The sequence below is a fragment of the Pyrgilauda ruficollis genome, unplaced genomic scaffold (genome assembly GCF_017590135.1).
Source record: "Pyrgilauda ruficollis isolate IOZ18807 unplaced genomic scaffold, ASM1759013v1 scaffold31, whole genome shotgun sequence".
Lineage (NCBI taxonomy): Eukaryota > Metazoa > Chordata > Aves > Passeriformes > Passeridae > Pyrgilauda > Pyrgilauda ruficollis.
Window position 1 is genome coordinate 7,971,567 of NW_024524489.1, and position 24,612 is coordinate 7,996,178.

Here is a 24,612-nt window from a genome sequence, read left to right on the forward strand (position 1 = left end):
GGGTCCTGCCTCTGCTTGGTGCCTTGCTGGCTGAAGCATCCCTGTCTCTTTTGCAGGGGGGCTGCCTGGGGCTGGCCTGAGCTTTTGGGGACAGTTTCATGGCAGCCAGGCCAGTAGCTGGTTTAGGGTGGTTTGGTTTTGGGTTTCTTTTTTAACTGCGTTTACACACATCTTCAAATGTTGTTGTTGACTCAAACCCAACTCCTAGTGCCAGATGTGGCTGATCTTGTGTTCTGGAGCCAAACTGTGGTGTTGAGATGATCTAACAGCAGGCTGGAACTCCTGGATGCTCTGCTGTGTCCAGCCAGGGTGGAGTGAGGTGGGCAAGCCCTCCGTGCTGCCCTGGGGATGTTTCAGTCACATTGTCCACCTGGCTGTGTCACCCAGCCCCCCTGGCTGAGCTTGGCTGGGTCTTGGTGCTGCCAACAGCAGCACGCAGCAGGGAAATGAGGAGCAGCAGGGAAATGAGGAGGATGAAGGCCCAGCAGGAGCCCGGCTGCAGCTCCTCGCCTTGCAAACAACTTGGGGTTAAAGCCAGGATCAGGATTTTTCCAAGCCTGGCTGAGAGAAATGCTCCTGTGGCTGAGCAAAGGAGCTCCTCTGAACATCCTACACCACTTCCAGCGCTCTGGGTATTTCCCTTCAGCTCCCACGTCTCCATGCACGGGGCTGTGCCCTGGCCTCCCCTGTGACCTGGTCCCTGAGACCCTCGTGCTGGTTGAGTCTGAATGGGGATGGTGATTTGGGGATTTGGGGGCTTTTTGGGAGCCCTCGGGGGCACAAGGGCATTGAGAACAAGGTGGCACCATCAGGAATTGTCCCTCTGGCTCTGGAGCACGCACCATGGTGGGAGCAAGCCCCCGCTCTCCCACAGCAGCAGGTCACACACTATCCCCCAAAAGCACAGAAATGCAGCAAGCCAATGCTGGAGCCTCAGGATATTTATTTTCCCACTGTTTTCAGTCTTTGCCCTTCCCTTGGCATGGGGCAGGGGATCCTCCAGCAGCTGGGGCCGTGGCACGGCTGTGAGTGGCCAGGCTGGCAGCACCAGCCCAGCCAGCCCTGCTTGGGCTGCCCATGCCAGGGGCTCCCTGCTCCTCCATGGTTTTCCTTTGCTTTGTGGCCACTGCAAGTTCCACCAGCCAGGCTGGAAGGGAAACCTGGCCCCTGTTCCCCTGGGCTGGCTCCAGGGGAGCAGAAAGTGGCTCTTTGTGGGGTCCCTTTTGCTGGGAGGGGGAGCTCCCCCCCAGCCCCTGTTTACCCAAAGCCTACCTGTAAAAATGAGTTTTGGCACAAGAACCCCAAGGAGAGCATTTGCCAGGGAAAAATCTTGTCAGCAAGCTTTAGGAAAACAGGATTAGTCATCCAGGGGAAATTCACCCAGCCAGGCTGAGCACCCAGACCTGCTGAGCACAGCTTTACCTCCAGCTGCAGAAGGTGCCTGCAAAAGGATGCTGCTCCTCCTCAGCGCTGCCCACCTGGGGTCGGTGCAGACTTGTGCGTCCCCACTCCCCTCTGGGGGACACATCAGGGCACAGGGGACATTTGTGGGGCGAGGCTGGCTGGGGCAGGGGGGGTTTGTGTGCTGGGAGCTCTGCTGAGCCAGGGCACAGCCCAGCCCTGGGGCACTGCCTGGGGGCTGCTGATTCTGCTTCCTGCCTGCTTCTTCCCATCACCTGCATGAAGTCACTTTTCCCTGGGCATGGAGCAATCCAAGCTTTAGCGTCACTTTCTTTAAACACTAAAAACCTCTGTTCTCTTCAAACCAGAGCCAAATTCAACAAGCATCAAGCAAAACTCTGCTCGGTGCCCTGAGCTCACTCTGTGATCCTGTTTGACTGTCCTGACACAGGCTGCAAACAACTTCCCAAAGTTTTGCACAGCCTGAGAGATGGGATTGGAGAACTGCAACCCTCCAGTGCAAACCACCGCCATGGGCAGGACATGGAGTGGGATATGTGAGGAAGGAGACCCCCTTCATAATGTCCATGCAGGCAGGTCTAGAAAGGACACCTGGGTCACAGCTGGGTCACAGCGGGTCACAGCTGGGTCACAGTAAGCAGCTCAGTGGCACAGGAAGGGTCTGAGGGCCATGGGGACAGCCAGAGGGGCCCGTGCCCAGCCTGTGCCCAGCCCTGGGGCAGCAGAGGGTTGTGCTGGGCTCCCCCAGCTCCGTGGGCAGAGCTGCTCCTCATCCCTAGAGCAGAGCCTGTTCCCACATGCCCTAAAGGCTGTCCCAGGCATCCTGTGCAGGGGTTTCCCTCAGCAGAGCCTGTTCCCACATGCCCTAAAGGCTGTCCCAGGCATCCTGTGCAGGGGTTTCACTGAGGGTGGTGGCAGAGGGCCAAGCATCTGCTCTGCTGGCTGAGCAGGGACTGCTCTCCTGCCCACAGGTCATCCAGAGGGCAGGGGAGAGCCTGTCCTCCAGCAGCCCTGGATGTCCTTCCCCAGGACATTCCTGCCACGCCAGGGGATGCAGGCACAGCAGGAAAGGAGCTGCAAGCAGGGCTGGAGGGGTGGCACAGCAGCTCAGACATCCCTGGGGAAAGGGAGGGGTGAACTGTCCAGGCCAGGGGAATCGGCTTTTTCCACTCAGACCTGCTCCTCCATCAGGGGAGCACAGCCAAGGGGAATTTTTGCTCAAAGGCACTGGGAGGGATAAAACATCAAAGCTCCTGCTGAGCCTCAGCACAGAGCAGCTGGCAGGACAGGTGAGAGCAGTGCCCATCACCCAGCAGCTGCTTCCTTAAAACAAATCTGCACAAAAGCTGAAGTCCAGCACTGAGGAAAACACCAAACTCCAGAGAAGTGGAGGCTGAAATAGGGAATTACTCCTCCAAATCTGACCACCAGCAAGCCATGCCAGTGCTGACCCCCTGAGTAAACAGAAAGGAGCAGGTTTCTCACCAGCTTCATGATGGAGATGGCACAAGATGAAAATAACAAGGGCTGGGAGAAGAATTTCTTATAGAGAACCAGTGTTGCCTTGTTTTTCCTCATTCCTTGCAAGTTTCTTATTTTTAAGATACCAGATGATAACTGTCTATCATATTGCATGGCCATATCTATATCTCTACTAGTCCAAGCAGTTTAATGTATTTCTTTAAGCCAGTCTGATGTTTCAGTAGAACTTTTGATGTCCAAGGGGCAGGCCTCAGATGAGCAGCATTCAGGGAAAGATTTGGGATGGCATTTCATGCCTTGCTTAATCTTCCAGTACATGGGTGTAGCTGTGGTGTGAGTTTAGAAATTTTTTAAGCAATTGAGCCAAAAGCAGGTAGCTGACATTTGTAACCTGCCCTCTGAAGCCAGCAAGCTGCTCACCCCAGAGCCCAAGGCAGGTGTGCTGCTGCCCCAGAGCATGGGGCCAGCATTAGCACAGGGACCTGCACATCTCCGTGGCAAATAAAGCAGTGACACAGCCTCAAATTTGTCCCTTTGACTGCAGAGCTTGATGACCCTGCCCACTACAGTTACCTCAGAGGCTGCTCTAAACCACAGCCTCTCATCTGCGACGGGCAAAGCACAAGGCAGAAAGTGCCCAAAGCCAAGGGCTGGGAAGGACAGCAAAGGGGATAAGCAAGGATAACGTCACAGAGCAGACAAGTGGCTTAATGAGGAAGTTGTTTTGAGCTCACTGCTTATCCTCCTGGGATAGCAGAGCCAAGGAAGGCCCTGCCTTGCTGTCTCCCACCAAAGTGCCCCAAAGAACCTGTTCTAACAATGTTTTCCAACAATCATTTAGCTTTTCTCAAAGGACCAGTGCACTCAGAACAGAGCTTTGTCAAGCTGTTGGTGTTGTGTCACCTGGTGCCACTGCCAGTGACTCTGCTCATCGCACAAAGTGTTTATAGGAACTCCTGTGGAAGGGAGCTGCCCAAAGTGAGCTGTGAGGAGCACAGTGCTACCCTTCTAACTGGGGAAAGGGGAATTTATACATGCATGAGACATGTAAAATAGGCTCAGCTGGGGCAGGCTTGCTGCTGTAATTACTTTGGTTTCAATGCACTTACCGATTTTGTGTGAAATTAGCTTTAGCATACCCAGACTATGGTACACTGAACTTCTCAGTATCTTGCACAGCACTTGCTTTGTTCTCTCTCAAGGGAATTCTGTTCCCCAGGTGAATTCTGGGACCAAATTAAGGCACATCCTGGCCTCAGCTCCAGGATAAGCTGCTTACCAGCAGCAGCAGCTAAGCAGTAAAAAGTGACTGACACAAACCTCAGCCTAACTTGCCTTTTTGCCACTAGGTCCTTCTTGTTCAGCCTAAACCATGCATGATCCTGTCTCCTGCCCTCCAGGTGAGGGATTTCAGGACTCTTGGAGGAGAGAGCTTACAGGTTTCACCTGCCCACATCCAACCCCTCCTGCTACCCACTCAAAACCCAAAGAGATGATGCAGCTCAAGCTGGGCTCTTCCAGTACTGACAGATGGCCCCATGCAGCGAGCCAGAGACATTCCTGGGCACAGGAGTGAGAGTGAGCGTGGTGCTGAACCTCTGAACATGAGAGAGATGATGACAAGCTTATCTTAGCTCAAGAGCCATACACAGCAATGCCAAGGTTTGCAAATTAATAAAAAGCCAACAGCATTACAGATAAATGTCTTTTAATTAGGATTAAATACTATCTCAAGGTATCTTGAAATCGCACTTGTACTGTACTATCAACAGCCAGAGGCAATAAAAAAAAGTCTGAAAATGTAGAAGTTCTAGCATTCAACACATGACAGTAAGTGCTGCCATTTAAAGCAACAAACACCGCTCCCAAGAACAGATACTCTTAAAGGAAGAAGTTGTAACATTTTTGTATGGACAAAAAAAAAAATGTAATTTGAAGACCAGAAGAAATATATTAGTGCCTGCCTTTTTCAAAGGTTTTTTTTTGTTGTTGTTTTTCTTTTTTTTTTTTTTTACATTAAATAGTAGTTTCTTTAAAAGCAAGGTACTTTCTAAATTCATGGTTTATATACTGTATGTACACAAGAGCAGAACATTGTACAGTGTTTTTGGATAAAGCAGCACTAACTAGCTGTAAGCTGGTACGGTGTTGCTGACCCAAAAAGCAAGATGACAAGTTAAGCACTCTAGGAGAAGTATCTCCGTGGTTGGTATGAGAAAAGTAAAGTATCATGTATGTACAAACTGACCCTTCACACAAACCCTGCCAACTCAGCGTCATTTCCCGTGGAACTGCACATGCTGCAGCTGGTCAATGGAAGCCTGACTGCAAGAGCTGCTCTGAGACCCACAGCAAACACTTCCCTTCAGTAACAAGGTGCATCACCCATGCAGAGAGCACTTGCACAAGTCATTATTGCAACCCCTGGGCTCTGGGGGAGCGGATTCTCACTGCAGCCTCAAGCCAAGGGACACCTGCACTGCTTTTTCACTTTAGAAATACAAAATGCCCCAACCAGACCATGTGAAATTGAGATTAAAGCTACCTTAAGCATCTGTATGTGCAGCTGGCCTTTCTGCCCACAGCTACCAATTAAAGCAGAAAGTTTGCACCCCACTATCACCAGTTCAGACTAAAAAGGAGTGGCAGTGATTTCCATCATTAGTGCAACATTAACTCCTATACTCTATCAAAGTGACTGACTGCTCTCCAGATGCACAACATGCATATTCTGGTCTTACAAAACTGGTTTCAAGTTTGTAGCCTTGTAGGTTTTTTTAGTCTACCCTATTAAAAACCCCATTAAACTCAGGAATAGTCTGTGTCCTGTTCAAAGTCAATTGCATTAAAATATGACTTTTATTCTAGGGTTATCAGTGGGGCAGAGATTAAGGTTCTTCTTGTTACACATACTTTTAAACACCATTCAGCTTATGCCTGCAGAAGAGGTTATTTGCTGTACTTTCAGGACGTTGTTCATCCTTGTCTTGCACACTACACTGGTTTAAGGAACTGAATGTTTCTTCTTTGATGAGGACAGAAGTGAGACAACTTGTTTCTAAACTGCATAAACTTAAAGTTTCAAGTTTTAATGGTGTAAAAAATCTGACATTCAGTTACAGTTAAGAGAAACTTGCTACACAGCAAACTGCATCCAAATCTACCAGTTACTGATGGGACCTTTAAATTAACCATCAACGAGTTATTGAAGGCATCCAGACCTGGAAACATCAGATCACCCAGCCAGTGAGCCAGCAACTCCCTCCCCCTTTTTCATGAGGCTTTAACAAGTGCAATGGATGTGACCTCAGCACTGGAGCCAATGACTCCAATACCCAAAAAGGTTAGGGAGATCCTGTGTTAAGCCCAATGCAATATGCATTAGTGTCATGGAGCAGGAAGATCCCAGTGTCTACTTGTTAAAAGTTCACACAAACCATACAGATACAGACAGGATGAAACACAGACTCAAAAGGATCCATTATGCTTGAAGAAAATTCCAAATAAAATGACATCTTCTGCACAGCCCAGCCTCAGACACAGCCACACCTTTATCTAGTATAATAAACTCTGTAGTAAACTGTTTTTGACCTCCATAGAGAGTAGGAGTTGTCAAATTTAAGAAGATAAACTCCTCTCCCTGGGTACTGGTGGCTGCCAGCATACACTTCTTCGTGACAGTCTCGTCTGTACACAGGCACTATTTCATCTAGCTGAGGCTTGTTGGCATTCTTTTTGGCTTTTTCTTCACTGCTAGTATTTTCTGCAAGGGAAAAAAAAGAGGTGTCAGTGAACATGGGTGGATGCTTTATGAAAGAAAGTCAGACTAATGTCCAGGGGACAAAGCCCTCTTTGTTAGTTCAGGAATGAGAGGAGTCACAGGGATCCATACCAAGGCTGGGGCTGAAGCACTCAGAAGCAGGAGGAACAGCAAGGATGCTCATTTTATCATGATTTTAGCAGTGTGATATTAAAACTCACCACACCCATCTCCCCAGAACAGCCAGATCAGTTTGTGGAGATGCCAAACTCTGGTTTTCAGTATGACAACCACCCACCACTGATGTGCCATACTGACCAGCACAGATTACTTGGCAGTGACTCCCAAAAAGCCACTGCTTCCTAGGTCAGGGCAGCTCCTTCCAAGCAAATCACATGCTCATTTCAAAACACTTCTGTGATGGTATGCTGGACTCCTCCACAGGCAAAGGCTGTGACCTGTGTCAGCACTTGCTCTCTGAGGCTGTTTTGCTGCAGCCTCAAGGAAATTCCTCCCTAGAAACACCTCCTGAACAGCAGGACAGGATTGTTCCCAAGGTTTCAGAGGGCAGATCCACTGTGCTCTGTTACACCAGGGGTTTCAGCTCACTGAATACCTGACTTAGGAAAAGGATTTCCCCAGCCTCAGCTGCTTTAACCTGCCTGTGACCCAAGGAGGGGACTGAAGCTACCTGCAGAACTGCAGCTGCTATTCAAAACTGAAAACATGACTCCAGCCAGATGGAAGCCAGGGAAAGCAGGAGATTACACAAGACCATCAGTGGGGGTTTCCCTCACAGCAAACCCTGACAGTTTACACACATTAGCGTGCTTACCTTCCTCTTCCTCCTCATCATCACTGGACTCGCTGACATGCACACTGACTGCAGTATTAGGGGAGTCTGTCCATTCAAAATACACCCCAAAACCAATGTCATAATTGTCTGTAGCAAACTCCCAAAAGAGGTAAGAGCCCTCTTCATGAGTTGGGACTCTGACTGTAACCACTTCTCCTCGGCCCACTGTGATCACAGAGTCTGCATCCTGACGGATTTTTTCCTTGAAGTCTTTGATCTGGGGTCGTGTCCACATGGATGGGGCAGCAATCACTGGGACAGAATCTGGAGACAGGGGAGGAAATACTCCAGTTAGGCTTTGTTTCAGTTATTTATGCTGCATAATTAAGTGTGTTCCTTAGGTACACTTGAGGGCCCCAAGCATTAAAGTTGCTTCCAGGTGATTTTTTTTAACAGAAGCAGCAAGTTTCAGCTCTGAAAAGATGTATGAATCAGTGCAAATTTAGTTATAACACTACTAAATGCTATCAGTTCACCCACCCAGCACATTTAAAGCCACACTGCTTATGCAGAAAAGCCTCAGAAGGCAAAGGTACTGCTACAGGTGACAGGCTTATACTGCACAGAACCCTTCACTGGAAGGATCTTTAAACAGCTCTTGACTCAGCTCAAATAAAACTAAGTCTATTTCTGCCCAGAACAGCTTTGTGCTAGAACTTTTATGCCCCTTTCCTTCAAGCCTAGAGTGAGAGGAGGTTCTGGATCCCATCAGCTTTGCTGAAATGCTCCTCTTTCCATCCCCTCCCAAAGCTGAGCTTTGCCTATGCAATATTATCCTCCCATGAGAGACAGAAGTCCCAGGAATCAAACCTAGCTTTTCCACAGGCAAATGAAACCAAACAAAGAAACACAGTAACCATACTTAAGACACCTGAACCCTAAGAAAGGCTTTTGCTATTTATTTTTAATTAAGAAATTCTATTTATTTTTAATTAAGAAGTCCCACCTTTTGGTCCATTCTCCAGTGCTTCTTCCAAAACCTCTGGATCCAGCTCTTTCTCAGGGCTGTCTGCATGTGCACTGGCCTGCCCATTGATGGATGGGGTGTCCCCTGGGGCAGGGGTGTTCACCTTCGATGCAGTAGTCAGCGGTGTCCCTGTGGCTGCCACCACTGCATCCTGCTGCTTCTGTAAGGCTGCCTAAAACAACAGGAATTTAAAGTCAAGTACAACCAAACACCAATGTTACGCCTTCCAGCAGAAGGCATAAAGACAATTTAAAGAAAAAACCTTCCCCTTCAGCCTACAAGGAGGCTTGACCCCAAAGACCAGAAGCAGCACACATTGACCAGTTCCATCTGCTCAGTCCCAAGGGATGTGAAGTCACTTGGTTCTAGGCTGGTGGATACAACCTGAACAAAAAAAATTCAACTTTCAAATTAATTATGGTGTACACAAACTCTTGCCTTTAACTATGGAAGTTTTTCATTCCTATAACATTTCTATCAAAGTTGGAAGTGTGACTTGTTTGCTGGGTTGTTTTTTTTTTTTCCGCTGCCTGTAAGGGTTCCATCCAGAGTGAGCTCATCCAGGTATAAAAAGAGCTGACTATTGAAGGTCTATAGTAGCTACTTGCCAATTTATAAATCAAACAGAGAATCTCCCTGTCCCTTGTTACCAGCCCAGAGAGAAAACACAGGCTTTTTTGTTGGGACAGGGAAAAGATATAAGTAACAGTGCCACTCTAAAGGATAACCTAATAATCACAAGATTTTGATGAGCAAATGGAATATAGGTATCCTGCAGGAATATGAAGACAATATAGAAAAATATCAGTTAAGATTTCAAATTTAAGCCAGTTGCACAGATGCTGTCCAAATTTCACTATCTACTACAGCAGTTTTGTGCACTGAGAGAAAGGTGGTGTGAACTTTTCTACTTCTAAATCAGTAACTATTGCACACAGCCTTTCCAAGATTAATTGCATCAGAAGCTGATCTGTAAGCAGAAGAGCACTAACAGATCCCAGTGCACCTGACTCACAGGCATCCAAATAAAGTATTCCTCAGAAGTGTTACAGAAGCTACCTGCTGGAAGCCCAAAGAGTAATTATAACAGGGCAGAAAGTCTCTGACTTTCCTACACCACCTCAGCTCCATCCAGTCGTGGGCAGCTTAAAAGGGACCTATAAAGATCATCTAGAGCCACACCCCTGCCATGGGAATGGACACCTTCCACTAGACCAGGCTGTTCAAACTCCACCAAACCTGTCCATGAACACTTCCTGGGATGGGGCTTCCACAGCTTCTCTGGGCAATCTGTGCCAGTGTCTGACCACCCTCACTGTAAAAAAGTCTTCCTTGTGTTCAATCTAGACCTACACTCTCACAGATGAAAACCTTTGCCCCTCGTCCTGTCACTACAGGCCCTGGTAAAAAGGTCTTTATTACAAAGCCCCTTTAGGTACTGAAAGGCTGCAGTGAGGTTTCCCCAGAGCCTTCTCTTCTCCAGGCTGCACAGCCCCAGCTCCCTCAGCCTGTCTTCATAGCAGAGGTGCTTCAGCCCTCTGAACATCTTCGAGGCCTCCTCGGACTTGCTCCACCAGGTCCACATCCTTCCCACGCTGGGGACCCCAGAGCTGGATGCAGCACTGAGCTGGGGTGTCATGAGAGCAGAGCAGAGAGGGAGAATCATCCCTCTCCCTCAGCCTTCTGGCCACACTTGTTTTCCTGCATCCCAGGATACAAATGACTTCCTGAGCTGCAAAAGTCCACTGCAGATCATACCCAGTGTTTCACTCACCAGGACAGCTCTCAACCCATTCACCCCAAGACTGTACTGATACTGGGGAGTGCCTGACTTGGCCCACTGCAGGGGCCTTGCTGAACTTCATGAGGTTCACATGGTTCCCCTCCTTGGACATTTCTTTACTGAGAGCATCAGCCTCCACAAAATACAAATGACTTAACAGGAAATCAGTTACTGAACTTTAGGTCTTGAGCTCAAGTACAGGCCTCAGGCTGGCAGCTACAGTCTGTCCTCCCACCCAAATCATTGCAGCAGCTTATTGCAGGCAAGCAACTTCATCGGGTATTAGTGTGTGATGAAGTCAGGCAATAGGTGCAGAAGGAGAGAGAAGTCAGCAGTGCTCAGGCTGGCAGGGAGGAGCAACCTCCAACGCAGCAGTGATGCTACAGTGCTGCATATGCATGCTCAGCTAGAAACACAGGGCTGACCACAGCCTGCTGCTCTGCACTGATCTCCAGGAGTCACCTGAAGAGGTCTGTTCATGCTCAGATGCACTGGTGTGTCATTAAATTACACACACACACACCACCAACGCTGCAGAAGAGCGGCTCACATTTCATCTCTAACAATAATATTGAACCAAGTCATTAGCAAAGAATGCTTAATGTTTTCTTAATTAACAGCTGCTTCAGAAAACTACTCCAAAAGATGAAACAAATAAAGGGGCTTTGGTGTTTGAATCTGAAGCAGCATTAGTCACTAGCAGGGTAGCTCTCCCTGTGGCAATTATCTTTCCAAGGAGATAACAGCAGACAAGTTAATGTATCCCAGTGACAGCCTGGAACACAAAGGCCAGGTTCCCCAGGGACAGCCTGGGACACAAAGGCCACGTTCCCCAGGGATACAAAGGCCAGGTTCCCCAGGGACACAAAGCCCACGTTCCCCAGGCATACCTGCTGCTGTGCCAGCTGGACCTGGTAGAGCTGCTGCATGTACTGCTGGTAGTGCTGCTCCTGGAGCTGGCGGATGAGGATCTGCTGCTGCTCGTAGTTGCCCGGGTACTGCTGTGCCGCGTACTGCTGGAACTGCACGGCCGTCTGCGAGTTCAGCGCTGCCATGATCTGCTGCCTGCACAGCACGGGGAGCACACACAGCCTCACCAACAGCTCAGCCTCTGGGCAATCCCTGCACTTAGCTGCCTTTCAGGCCACTTACAGCACTTAATGCCATTCTGCAAAACCCAATTAAAATGAAGCTACGTAATGGAGCGGAACCCAGAGCTAAGGCAGATGTGTGTTTTGCCCAAAAATATGCTGAGAACAGAAGAAGGGAGCAACGTTTTCTACCCATTGTTTGGAAACATCCAATGTTAAAACAACAAGAGCTCTTACATAGTTCCAATCTGTAGTCTGATAAAGAAGCAGGGCTACACAAAACCCACATGACTGAATTTCTCAAACAAGCAAAGGAAAAAACCCACACATGCTTTTTCCAGAAACCATCCTTCCAGCAGACCTTCTATAAATATTGGTAGGAACAACCTGCTGTGGCACAGCACACCAGTGCTTTTTGGTGATCTAAGAAAAACACACCACATAACTATCTTAGTTTTCCTGGTCAGTATGCAAACAATTATGAAAAACATGACTGACAGTGGCCTAATTCAGGAACAACAACAAAAAAATGCTGCCAGATGGGGCATCTGCATCTCCAGTAAACTCAACGGCTGAAACTTCAGGAGGAACACATGGGTTACATACACACAGGCTGTTTTTCTCCTCTCCCCAAAGAACTAACAGAAATCCTATGGCTAAATGACAAGATAGATCAAGGGCCTGTCTCATGTTACTTCCATCAGTCACCAGCTATCAGTGTTTGAGAGGAAGGAAGAAGTACCACACAATTGCAAGAAAAATTCTTTCCTTCTCACTCTTCCATCCCCAAAATTCACATTCTAAAGCACCAGTATTAGACTGGTCTAATCTAGTCTAATATCACAAAGAGCAGGATTTACTGCTTTTCAGCAAAACTATGACCAGTTTAGATGCACTTGGTACCCACATTCCTTTTCTGTCTAAACTCTGTAACCTGCTATGACCACTTAATACACAACTCCTATTCATGTGAAAAACCCTCTCAACTTCAAGGCATACCACACTTCTTGTTACTTAGCACTGTGCAACACTTTCTATTGTATATATAAATTCACATCTGTCTCTTACACTCCTCTGGCTCTCACCAGGTAAAACAAGCAGCAAAACTTGTGGTTTAATTATTTGCTCCCTTCTCAAAACCACTACATGGCAAGCATTGGGTCTACTTCAGAGACACCCCCTGCAAAGACATTCTTATGGTGGAAAATAGTTGCTGACTGATGGGGAACAGCTTTACTATTCTCTTAAATATTACATGTGCAAAGCCAGATCTGTGTTCTCAGCATCTGGATGTGATGGGAACAATGGAATACAATTAGAACTGTATATTCCAAGTATACAATTGTCTCAAATGCAAGGCAGTGGTTTTCTTTTAAGTGTTGTTTCCACTACTCACTTCTGCTGCTCCATCCGAAGCCGTTCCTCCTCTATTCTCCTCCTCTCCTCCTCTTCCCTTCTCAGCCTCTCCTCCTCTTCTCGCCTCCGTTTTTCTTCTTCCTTTTGTAACCGCTCCCGCTCCTCCTCCTCACGCCGCCTTCGCTCCTCCTCTTCTCTCCTGCAACATCCACTCAATAAGCCATTTCAGCACTCCTACAATCCTAGCATGAGTTAGTGCATTCCTACAATCCTAGCATGAGTTATTTTCAACATGCTGTAACCTGCCTTTTGCCTGCCCAGTGAGCCTTTTTGTCTGGTACCACCTCCTCACAATTAAATTGGCCTGGAGAAGTGTCTTACTGGACACACAAAAAAACCAGATTATTGCAGAGTTTTATTGCACTCAGCAGCATGACAAGGGTAAATTCTGTGTTACAATTTGATAGTCATGCTAACCTGTTACTATGCCACCTGCATTGCAGAAAAAATTGCCTGGAAGCTTTAAACACATCTTCCAAGCTTTCACACATGTTCCATAATGATGTGGATACTATGGTTTAATAATCACACCTGGAAGCAACAATAAGGCAGCCTTTATCAAGCTGCTAACCCATATTAGAAGAGAAGTTTAAAACTGACAATTTAATATTCTCTGTATATTTAGTCCACAGACATATTGGGACAGACATTTTGTGAAGCATTTCTTCTAAAGCAGATGACAGTATAAACAAAATTTTTAAAACTCCTAAAAACCACCCATTACTGGCAAAGTAAAAAGGCTTACAGAGATCAAATGGTACCACAACCACCTACATTTCAAGCATTTCCCTTCCCAAGACAACTCCAACCTAAGCTAGCTGTGATACTGTCCCCAGGCCAAGAGTTACACACTCCATAGCTGCCAACACCAAAGCACCCAAATGTTACCTTTTCTTTTCTTGCTCTTCTTTCTCTATCTTGTGGGAAGTGACATACGTTGAGAACAAGTGGCAGCACCTATGTAGGAGCTTGACAAACTCTGTCATAGCTTTTTGCTTTGACATGTTTCCAAGGGCAGCCCATTCCTTCCTGAGAGAGAGAATTCAGCTGAAATAACAGACTCAACTCTTTTTAAGCCAGTAGTGAGCACTGACAACCCAGAAAATAAAAAAAAAATTGGAAGACCAGGAACCAAACATTATCATTTGCAGTTTCAGAGAACCAACAACTTCTTCCCAAAGACAGTAAAATGTTCTCTTCTGCCTGCACAATGTTCTCTTTTCTTGCGTCTTTCAAATAGACATAACTCAGCTCTTACATGAAATTTCATACATCCCATCGACCCTACTTTGAATTCTGAGCTATGTCAAAAAACTTCCCAGCTACAAGTGAAGCTGAAGTATTTTTTAACCTCCTCCCACTCTAGTTTGTATACTTTTTTTTCCCCTACATTTTCCTGAATGAACAAACACGGTAACAACTATTGATTACAGCACTTCAGTTAGCTGAAAGACACAGCCTTGCTCTTTCTAAGAAAAGCTACATCCTTTTGTGCAAAAGCAGTGCACTGGATCCACCTCAGAAAAACCACTGCTGTCTTGCACATTGCCTCCAGTCTAGAACACCAAAAAGAGCAACAATGAACAGAAGTGCAGCCTGAGCTGCAAGCAACACAAGAGACATACCTGAGACATCCCAGGTCTCATAAAAGATTTACTCAGTGTTTGAATGCATCAGGTTTTAATTTTGTGACTTCAGAAATCAGCTTTGGTGTTAGGACAAGCTGTGATGAATGCTTCTACCACTGGCAAAAGCCTTGGCCTGCTGTAGCCATGGTGTGGAGTTTGAATGAAACATGGGCCTGCACAATAATGCATCTTAAACTGCTATGAGAAACTGGACTGTCAGCAGAGCAGCTTCTAGTGTGGTTGAAAAAAAACCCACCCAATAATCTTCTGTTAGTTCCTGTACTGAACTGTGACTCACACTTCTTACATGTATTTGAAGAGGCCACTTTCACTTTCCACTAGCACAGACACTTGAGATAACCCACACACTTGCAGAAATTGGATGATGTTATCTCCTCACAGGAAAAGCAGAGTTAAGACCAACAAAAGCACCAGCCCTTTTACCTTCTATCATTGCCCAGCACATCAAAGAATCCAACTTCAGGGCAAGTGTCAGGGTTGTAAGGTCCCAGCAGAACCTGCTTGTGCAGTGCCACAAGTTTGAGCTTTTCTTCATATGTTGGATGAAAGGCTTTGCCATCTTTTTCTGTAGGGAAAAAAAAAAAAAAAAAAGAAAATTTCACTGCTGTGATTAATTAAGCACAGAATATGAATGAGTATGTTGCATAACCATTACCATGATTTCCACCATAAAAAAAAAACAGAAAAAAAAAGTCGAGTCACAAAAGGTTAGACAAATTAAGTCAGTTCTATTTAAAATATAGATCTGTCCAGAAGAAACACATCTACTTCAGCTAATGAAAACTTCAGTGTGGAATGCTTTGCATCCCACTATCTACAGCCAGTCATCACATAGATATTTACATTAATTTGTTGAACATCACACCATATGGATCTATATCTCCAAAATATTTAAAGACCTTAACTGAATTCAAATGTGTCTGACAAGTCTACTCTAGTGTGCATAGGAAGGATTTCCACAAAGAAAGATGTGATGTTAGCTTTATAAACTGCTCTCCTTTCAGTCTCTTCACACCGATGAAAGCAGAACAACCAAGGTTGAAGGCAAGGAGGACTGCAGAGAGCAAAAATTAAGAGTCAAGGAGAGTTTTCCTTGAGGGAATACAATTGCTGCCCTTGGCCAAGGCAGCTGGAACAGCCTCTCACAATGAAAAGCCTTGCAGCTGGCTCCATCAGCTCCAACACATACAGTGAACTCTGACAATAAGAAGGCAACATAAGCCTGAAAATGTTCCAGTGGCTCCACAGGAACATCTTCTGAAGCATTCCCAGTTGGATCCCACCATGCTTTTAATGCTAAGAAGATACTTGCATTGATTTAAAATTATATGTGAATTAGTCAGCTAGGACTTACCTCAACACATTTAAATTGCCAAAACAAATCAAAGAAACAGGCATTGCTCTGTGTGACTACACTGCTCATTAAGAAAAAGACATTTTTCTAGAACAAGAAAACAAATAAATAAGCACCATCTCCTTTTGGAAGGAGAAATGAGGAAGCTACTACCAGAGGTAAAAGATAGTCACTTCTCATGAGAGCTGGAGACAAAGCTGCCACTCATTCCCAGTTCTCCTTTGGAGCAAGGAGTTTACAGCCCCAAACTGAACACTCCACACCTAAATTTCAGGCTGACACATACTGCAAAACTGCTTGGCTGACACTTGTGAACACTTTTTTCCTGTTATTAACAGGAAAACAATCTTAGAACTACAGAGGAAGGAAAATACGCCTACTACAGTATTGAAAAACTCAGAGCAAACCCTTCTGGAAATAAGAAATAAAGCTAGTGGGAAAGTGCTTGCAGGTCACAGCAAGACATTCTATTTTTGACAGACAAAGTTCAGTACGTTGCTGGACTTACTCAGCTGAAACATCAAAAGGAACTACTACACGCATGCCACTTATTTTGAAGCCACAATCAAATGATTAGGAAGGTAAATATTTAATTACTTATTATCCATTCCTAGAAGTCCACATCACTGTTGCAGAATTTCAAGTATTTGCTCTTGTCCCAGTGTCACACAACCTTGCAGCAAATATAATTGCCAGCTTCAAGAACAGAAGCATTTCACCCTAAAAATATCTGCTTCCAAAAAAAAAAATCGGATGGGGTAGAAAAGGGGGGGATGTAAAAACTGAACCAGAGTTTACTCTGTATACACTGAAAGGACAAGAGGCAGATGACACAAACTCAAGTATAAGAAATAACACTTGCCTTTTTTATGGGATTTTGTTTTGTTTGTTTGCTTGAAGTTTTTGGGGTTTTTTTTAATGTTGTTGTTTTTGAAACTGACAGTGATCAAGCACTGGAACTGATGGCCCTGAGAAGTTTTTTAAGTCTCCATGACTGAAGATGTTCAAAACTCAAAGCGAGACAGTGCCATGAAGCCTGAACTGAAAAGGAGGGCTAAATCTGACAATCCCCAGCAGTCTCTTCCCACCCAAGTCTGTGATCCTTAAGGGATTCAAATCACCATATTCCGGTGAGATTTCAGCTCCTGCTCTCAGGCCTGCCAAAGAGCCCTTTGGCTTTTCCTCAACTCTTCACACTTTACACTCAGCTCAGAATTTACTTATCAGGTAACAAGCACTTCCATTAGCCTCAATAAACAGCACTACTTTGAAATAATGCTTAATATCCTGGGGCATCATGCTACAAAGCAAGTCAATTGACAAAGGTACCACGCTGAAATTTTGCCAGGCTTCTGAGCAAAGCATGATTCTCAAGGGGGTCCCTCTAGCACAGTTAAATCTTCACAGCCTGTGTACCTACATCTGTCTGGCAAAACACACAGCTATTTGCTGTACTAAACTGCTACCTAAGCAGGATAACATCATCAGTATTTGAACTCACTCCTGGGGAGAGTTAAAGTGAGAAAACCTTCATTTCCCATGCAACGCACAACACATCTGCATTTTCACAGAACAGAGAAGTCAGACCTCATGCCCTAATTACTGTGAGAAGCCAAAATCTGCATTTACAAAGAATGGTGACCCAAGGGAAGAACAACAAACAAGCTAAATAAGAGAGGGGGAAAGACAGAGGACAAAAATACAAGACAAGATTTCAGTGACTTGTAGATAATGTAACTCAGAAGCAAATTATCAGAAAAACACTTGCAGCCAGTCAGAAAATGAAGTTTCACACTAACTATTTTGCAGTTGAACTCTACAGCATAAACCACACTGTATGATCACCCCAAAGATCAGGAATTGTTGGTGTTTAACTGAACCAGAGGACCTGAATTCATCTGCAGAGTCAAATATGCCAAAAAGAGCATTAGTGTGTCTAGACAAGTACAAGTGCCAAATGTATCCAAGCATCCGTGAAGGCGCCATTGAAGCAGGCATTACCCACACACCTCACACAGCTGGGGCAAGTGGAAGAACATCAAAGAGGTCCAGGGAACACACTGAAAAATCCAAAGGACGTGCACAGCAGTAACACAGCAGCTGCACAACCTTCCCTATGGCCACTGGGATCCCTGACCCAAGAAGGCCAGGAAGATGCCCAGTTTTCAACCACAACAGCAGGATGAAGCTGTTACTAGCAATTTGAGGAGCTTATGTCACTGTGTGGCACTGTATTATTGACATGGATTGATAAAAGCCCGCAAATTTAGACACAAAGGAGTTTAAGAAACATGCTTAAGAGATTGCATTGTGCAAGATACTGTTACTGCTCTGTAACTTCAGATTTTTTTTCCCCATCAGAAACACGGCACACCATGCTGCACCTTCCACTCCAACCCCACCTACTGCACCCACTCTAAATACCTAATTCCATTGGGATAGCATTCAGCTGAGTCATCCAGAAAACAATTTGTGAAGAGTGATTTTTCACCTCATAGCTTTTAAAAGCAGAAGTCTCATATGTTAATTCTATTCATTTGCAACGTTTTAATGAGCAAGACCAAAACTGAGAAGTGTGAGGAATGAACTGCTGCCTGCAGAGCCCAGTTCACTCTTACACTCCTAATCCCCCTCTCCTGAAAGTGTGTTCTGCCTCAACAGAATTCCAATTAAACAAGATCAAAGCTCAACTTCACAAATGTATATACATTACAGGGGTTTTCATATTCTTGACAACAAGAGCCTACTTAACTTACGAATTACAATCATACCATCAAATTAGTGCTCAAAAAAAGAGGTCAAACAATTAATCGAGAAAGATGTTCTGCTGAGGCTGAAGATGCATTCTTGTTAGGATAAGAGAAAATAACTTAGAGCAGTCAAAGAAAATTAGAGTACTTAACATTCCAGGAGAGCTTTTAGATACCAAAATGATATGGTTTGTGTACTGTCTGCTCAGATGTGCTGCACTGCAAATCACTTTAGACAGTGCATGAACACTTCAGGGACTGTCATATATTGAAGGTTGGGTGCAATGGTATTTCAATGACAGGATGTGGAAAACAACAAAGCCAGGCTGATCCTGGGAGAGATTTGCTGGCAGAGCTATGCAAGCCACCCTCTCCTGCTTCAGGACAAAGCTTGAACAGGTTACCTTCACTGGCTTAACTCGTACCAGCTCAGCAAGCAGAGGAAGCCATCAGAGACACTTGTACTGTGCCAGATGCCCCAGGGCTCACAATTACAGGCAGTCCTAGAGACACAGAAATGTACAATGACTGTAACAGGACTGTTCTCCACTGTACACTGGATCCAGCACAGTGGAGCAGCTTCTTAATGGCAGCTTCTAGTGCTGCTTGACCTGCACTAGGCTTAACAGAGCAGGAAGGGTAAGAGTGCATAAGGGAAAGAAAAGAAGGCTCGTGTTTCTCACAGAAAAATGGACTGGAACACTGTTACCATCTATTTTCTATGCCTCTGTTATTCCGGAAAGCTCTCTTCACAAGCCATTATGAATCTTAAAAAAAAAAAAAAAGATAGTGCACATCTCCTGCACAGCCTAAGGCCTGACAGCTGAAGTGACCCAGGGTCGAGCATTTTAGATCTGCTTTAGATTTGTCTTTATCAGAGACAGAATAAAGTAGCTTTTGAGTCTCTTTAATATCCTAGCCTAGTTTCAGTTTGTTTTGCTCATTGTTTATGCACACTCTCACCCTGTCTTGCCTCTGAGCAACTCTGTTCCTGCAGTGGTGTGCCACCACTGACAAGTGCCAGCAGTCGTAGCAATAAGCAAACTCGAAGTATTTTGATCAGATTCAACTTCTCTTGGACAAAAGTACCCCAGGAGTTACAGACAACTCGGGCTGCACACTGAAGCAGAAAAAAAGCTGCTTAACTATCAGCATAGTTTTTAGAAGAATGGTCAGAAACAAGATCTCAGCACTGACCTATTAAGATGGGCCACTCTTCAGATAGATCAGTTGCCTCTTGAAGTACAGGAGGAATCCCTGTTTGCTCCTTGGCATGCACAGGGCTGCTAACCAAGCGTGCCCACTCCCACAGTTGTTCTGACAGCATGAAAATAATTTGGAAACGAGACCACTTATTTTTGGAGCTGCGCAGATATAGAACAAGCTGGCAGAATCAGTAACCCAAGTATTGCAAGCTCCTGTAGCTCCCCATCAGATCTATAAATAAAAATCTTTGTGTTATGTCACTTTTAGGAAAAAATCTACAGATAAAATGACGGGCAATGACTTTGTGTGAGTTATTCCAGCCACAAGGATAGAGAAACAAGGTTTTCACTGGAAAGATTGATAACACAACTGAATGGGGAAAATTATCATCTTATGAGCACAACCACTGCAGAAGGTTAAAAAAGGAGCAGGAGTAAACTGAAACATGTTGCTATTAAGTTTTGATTAAAAGAACAGCAACAAATAAAAACATTGCTAAGAGAGCACAAGGCAAGCAACTGGAACCTACACACAAGTAACACCCCACAGATTTCACCATCAGAGAGGAGATAAAGCCAGAACATAAATTCTGTTCAAACGTGATATAATAGATATAGGTTATTGCTACATAGCAACAATATAGATAAAGTCATTCACAGCATGCAAGGTTTGCACTGTAAACACAAGTTCACACTGTAAAAACAGGTTCCTGTAGAATATTCAACCCAAGACAGAAAAAGACCACAGCTGACCAAGAACAGGAACTTGCTGCTGGAGACACATTTCTTTCTGCATCATTAAACACAACCAGAACTCTTTTAAGCAACTTTTACAGAAAGAAGAGAGAGACATAGAGTACAATGCTTCCACAAGCTGATAAGCTCTGATACAGGAGGAAAAAAAAGATCTTATGATCCCTCATGCTTTTTACAGCTTAAAAAATAACACCTCTCTATATTAGCATGCTAACAAAATAACTACTTTGTGGAAGGGCATCAGAACAGAGTCAAAGAACCTCAAAGGCTTGAGAAAACTGCTTAGAGCCTTACATGCTCCTAACAGCTACCAGGTGCAGGTCAGCCAATGTGAAGAAAGACAGCTTTGTCCTTCCAGCTGCATTTCCACCTGCCAGCAAGTGCTTGCCCTTAGAAGAGGCAGCCTCCCTGGGAGGTCATCTAACAACTGATTGCCACAGGACTGACCTTTCCAAGTGCACAGCTTGTCTTCCCTAGTGCAGGCATGAGGCTGGGCTCCCTGCTCCACCTGAAGCAGTGTCTGCCTGAAAGCCACAGGAGCGACACATTGCTGAAATGTGCTCAATGCAGTGAGCACAGCTCTTCCCTCAAAACCTCACAGCCCACTTCATCCTTGGGAGGAAACGGAGTGTGGCAGGGTACATCCACCTTTCCACAGAAGCAAACCTGGCTACAGGGGATCCCAGCAAAAACATTCCAGGTCTACACCCTCGGTATTGCACAGCTGCCTGCTGGGGTCATGGCGGCACACAGAATCATAGAATCACTTAGGTTAGAAAAGACCTCTGAGACCATCGAGTCCAACTTCTTACTGAACACCACTGTGTCAACCAGACCACGGCACCGAGTGCCACGTCCAGTCTTTCCTTAAACACCTCCACGGACGGTGACTGCACCACCTCCCTGGGCAGCGCATTCCATTGTCCAACCACCCTTCTTGTGTAGAAGTTCTTCGCAATGTCCAACCTGAACCTCCCCGGGCACAGCTCAAGACTGTGTCCTCTCGCCCTGAAGCAGCACAGCCAGCCCTGCAGCTGGCACGCTGAGGAGGACACGATCCGGGCTGGCAGCGGGCGCGGCACCGCTCACGGCGAGCGCTCCTCGCCCTCGTCCGGGATCTTTCCCCTGCCGTGCCACCGGCACGGAGCTCTGTCGCTGCGGTTCCAGCCGGGGGGCTGCACACCCACCCCGGCAGTGCCACACCGCGGCCCGGGCCGGCCGTCCGGCACCAGGCAACGCGCATCCCCGCGGGCCGCCGGGACACGCCGCTCGCCCCGAGCCCTCCTGCGGCCTATGGGAATAGAACCGCGGCTCTCGGGGCTCCGCCTGAGCCCCGCAGCTCAGCCCGGCGGGCGATGCCGCCCGGGGCTCCCCGGTGCCGGCAGCTGCCCCGGTTCCGGGGGGGCGGTGCGGGCCGGGCCGGGCCGGCGGCCAGGCTCACCTTTGAAGAAGCGCAGCGCCAGCCCGTAGAGCTCCTCCAGCGCGAAGCCCCAGCGCCGCTCCAGGCTCAGCGCCGCCTCCTCCGCCGCCTCGCCGCCGGCCTCCGCCGCGCCCGGGGAGCCGGGGCCCGCTCGGCGTTGCGTGGGTGCTTGGTTGATAATGGTTTTCCAACAGCGATATCTCCCTCGTGAGGAGAGACTGAGGGAGGCCTGTTAAGCCTGGAGAAGACAAGACTGAGAGGGAATCTCATTAACGCATTAAAATATCTGAAAGTGCCGAGACTTTCGGTGGTGCCCGTGACAGGATGTGGAGCAATGGCTGTAAACTGTAACACAAGAAGTTCCACCTCACTCAGCCTTTGGCACTGAGGCTGGCAGAGCACTGGCACAGCTGCCCAGGGAGGTCAGGGAGTCTCCCTCTCTGGAGACCCCACCTGGATGAGTTCTGTGTCACCTGCTCCAGGTGACCCTGCTTTGGCACGGGGTTGGACTGGTGGTCTCCAAAGGTCCTTTCCAACCTTGACAATTCTCCGATTCTGTAAAATCCTTTTGGTCCAGCTGGAAGGTGCTGTTGGGTCTGCTGCTGACCTCTTGTCCTCCTCTCTAGAAATCATGCTTCAGGCCTCACACAGGAGAGGAAAGAAATGAGCCAGAGAAGAGTAAAAAGAGCACAAGGCAATTACTTCTCCAAGAGCTGTATCTGCAATTAGCTCATTCCCTTGTGACCGTGAAACACTGCTTACAATAATACTATTATCGTGGAAAGGGAGAGAGTCGCTGCCATGCACGGCTGCAGAGGTTTATTCCCAGCTCACACAATCTTGCTTGCAGGATTTTGAGAGATTGTGTTAGCATGGAGTGCTTTTGGTCACATTTTTCAGCCAAACCACGATTCAGGCTTCACACCTGGGAAGTGGCACATCCCTGCCTGCTGGTTCATGAAGCCAATGCTAAAGAAGACAACTGCACACCTCTTCAGCCTCCTGAAACTCGAGGGGGTGGGAGTCTCACCCATCTCCCCAGAGCCTGTGCCCCCTTCTAGGGTTATCCCCTGAAGTTTGTCACACTGGCTAGTTTATCTGCCAATCAAAGGGGCTTTGGATCCATCTGTTGATCTCTCGAATGTTGAAGAAATTTCATTTTCACACTTACAAAGTGCTTAGAAGCCTTTGGGTGAAAGGGACAGTGAAATACATTTCTTTACAAGAAATGTAAAGCTTTAAATTAAATTACTTCATTTCCAGTTAGTATTTCTTGGGAGACAATGCTACTCAAGGCACTGTTTACTACATGGGGCAGAATTTGGTTTGGATGATGAGTCATCTAAGCTTCAAAATAAATTTTACAACTAACTGGAAATCCTTTGTAGCCCCTTCCACTAGCATTTTTGTTTATTGAGGATCAAATGTAACACCATGTAGTTTGTTTTTTCCTGCCAAAGACTGCAAAATGAGGCTGCATCCTCCCCTTTTGTTGGCTGGAGCTCCAGAGCACACAGTTCTCTGTACTGACTATTTGGTGCTACCTCACAGACCAGTCTAACAACAGAACAGATGATTTTATCTCCTCATACAAGCCTGCACCCTGCCTTACAGGTCTGTCACTTCACCATCATAGCCAGCTTCACTTTAACGTTTAATAGTTAATTTATAAATCACTTCTATTGAAATTTCAGTTTTCAAAGTTTTGGTCTGACACATTTCCTTCTTGGCTTGAGGAATATGCACTTCATAAATATTTTCTTCTGTCATTAATTCTACGCTTTAATCCATAGTTCCTGCTTTAAGAAACTGAATTCTTTATCCTTAAAATGCATCCTCAGAGTAAGAGAAGCTGAAGTTCTAACTGAGCACTATAGATTTTCTGTTTTACCCAAATGGAAGAAAATACTTTCTCTGCTGTTAAAACCAGAGGTGTTTCTGCTTCATGGAAGGAGACTGGCCTGAAACCTGGCAGCCCTTTGTGTGTTTGGAGGCCAAGCTAAATTCAAGGTGCCGATGAGCTGATTTTGGAATAATTACAGAAAATTGATTTATCTCCTGCTAGGCTGTGTCCCGCAGCAAACGCTCGGTGTGCTTATCAAATGTGAGGCCATTCCTCTCTCCTCGTGCCAGCTTTGCTCTGCCATGCAAGGGGCATGTGAGCTGGCACCAGCAGAGCAGCTTCCTCCAGGAAGGGCACCATAAACTCTTGGAGAGGTCCCAGCTGCAGAGTCAGAGCGAGGTGTCTCTGAGAGAGCTGTGTCTGACTGAAGTTCCGTCAGGAGTAGCTGTGAGGTGGTATTTTAGGAAAAAATTGAACTTTAAATCTTGGGAGGAGTCAGGAAGTCCTGGTCTGGGATCACGTAAATGATGAAACATTTTTCTAGAAGAAAATTTTGAATTTGCAGCGATGGTTATTTGAGCTGACTGTTCCCTGGCATGCAACCAGTATGACTTGCAACACCTTCAGTGAATTGCTCATCAATTCTGTAAATGGAGACATATTTCCCACATGATTATGACAAAGAGTTCCCAATAATTTATGTGTTGGAGAAAACCCTTAGCTTAATTCACAGATAAGATGAAAATCCTAAGTTCAGCCAGTAAATTGTTCATTCATTTCTTGGAACAGCAGCTTCTGCGTGGGAAAAGAAGCACTAAAGAAATACAAGTCCCAGAGAGGGAGTCTGGTCCTTTAAGT

General features: G+C 46.2%; 1 protein-coding gene across 1 annotated transcript; it reads right to left on the reverse strand.

The window, feature by feature from the left end:
• Positions 1-4,595: 4,595 nt before the first annotated feature.
• Positions 4,596-22,945, reverse strand: ACBD3 (acyl-CoA binding domain containing 3). Its single transcript, XM_041473934.1, has 9 exons — positions 22,837-22,945; positions 21,933-22,115; positions 14,850-14,991; positions 13,666-13,806; positions 12,758-12,916; positions 11,161-11,335; positions 8,467-8,659; positions 7,500-7,784; positions 4,596-6,667 (listed from the first exon to the last, which is right to left on the reverse strand). Exons 1-9 carry the CDS (start codon positions 22,943-22,945, stop codon positions 6,456-6,458), a joined length of 1,599 nt encoding a protein of 532 aa, XP_041329868.1. The 3' UTR covers positions 4,596-6,455.
• Positions 22,946-24,612: the final 1,667 nt, after the last annotated feature.

Bases quoted from the DNA above. Each gene is read 5' to 3' on its own strand.
- ACBD3 (XM_041473934.1), bottom strand. From the start codon at position 22,945: ATGGGTGAGACTCCCACCCCCTCGAGTTTCAGGAGGCTGAAGAGGTGT. The intron at 7,785-8,466 runs GTGGGACTTCTT...CCCTGTCTCCAG, and splicing joins ACTGGAGAATGGACCAAAAG to ATTCTGTCCCAGTGATTGCT. The intron at 6,668-7,499 runs GTAAGCACGCTA...TTTCCCTTGCAG, and splicing joins TGATGAGGAGGAAGAGGAAG to AAAATACTAGCAGTGAAGAA.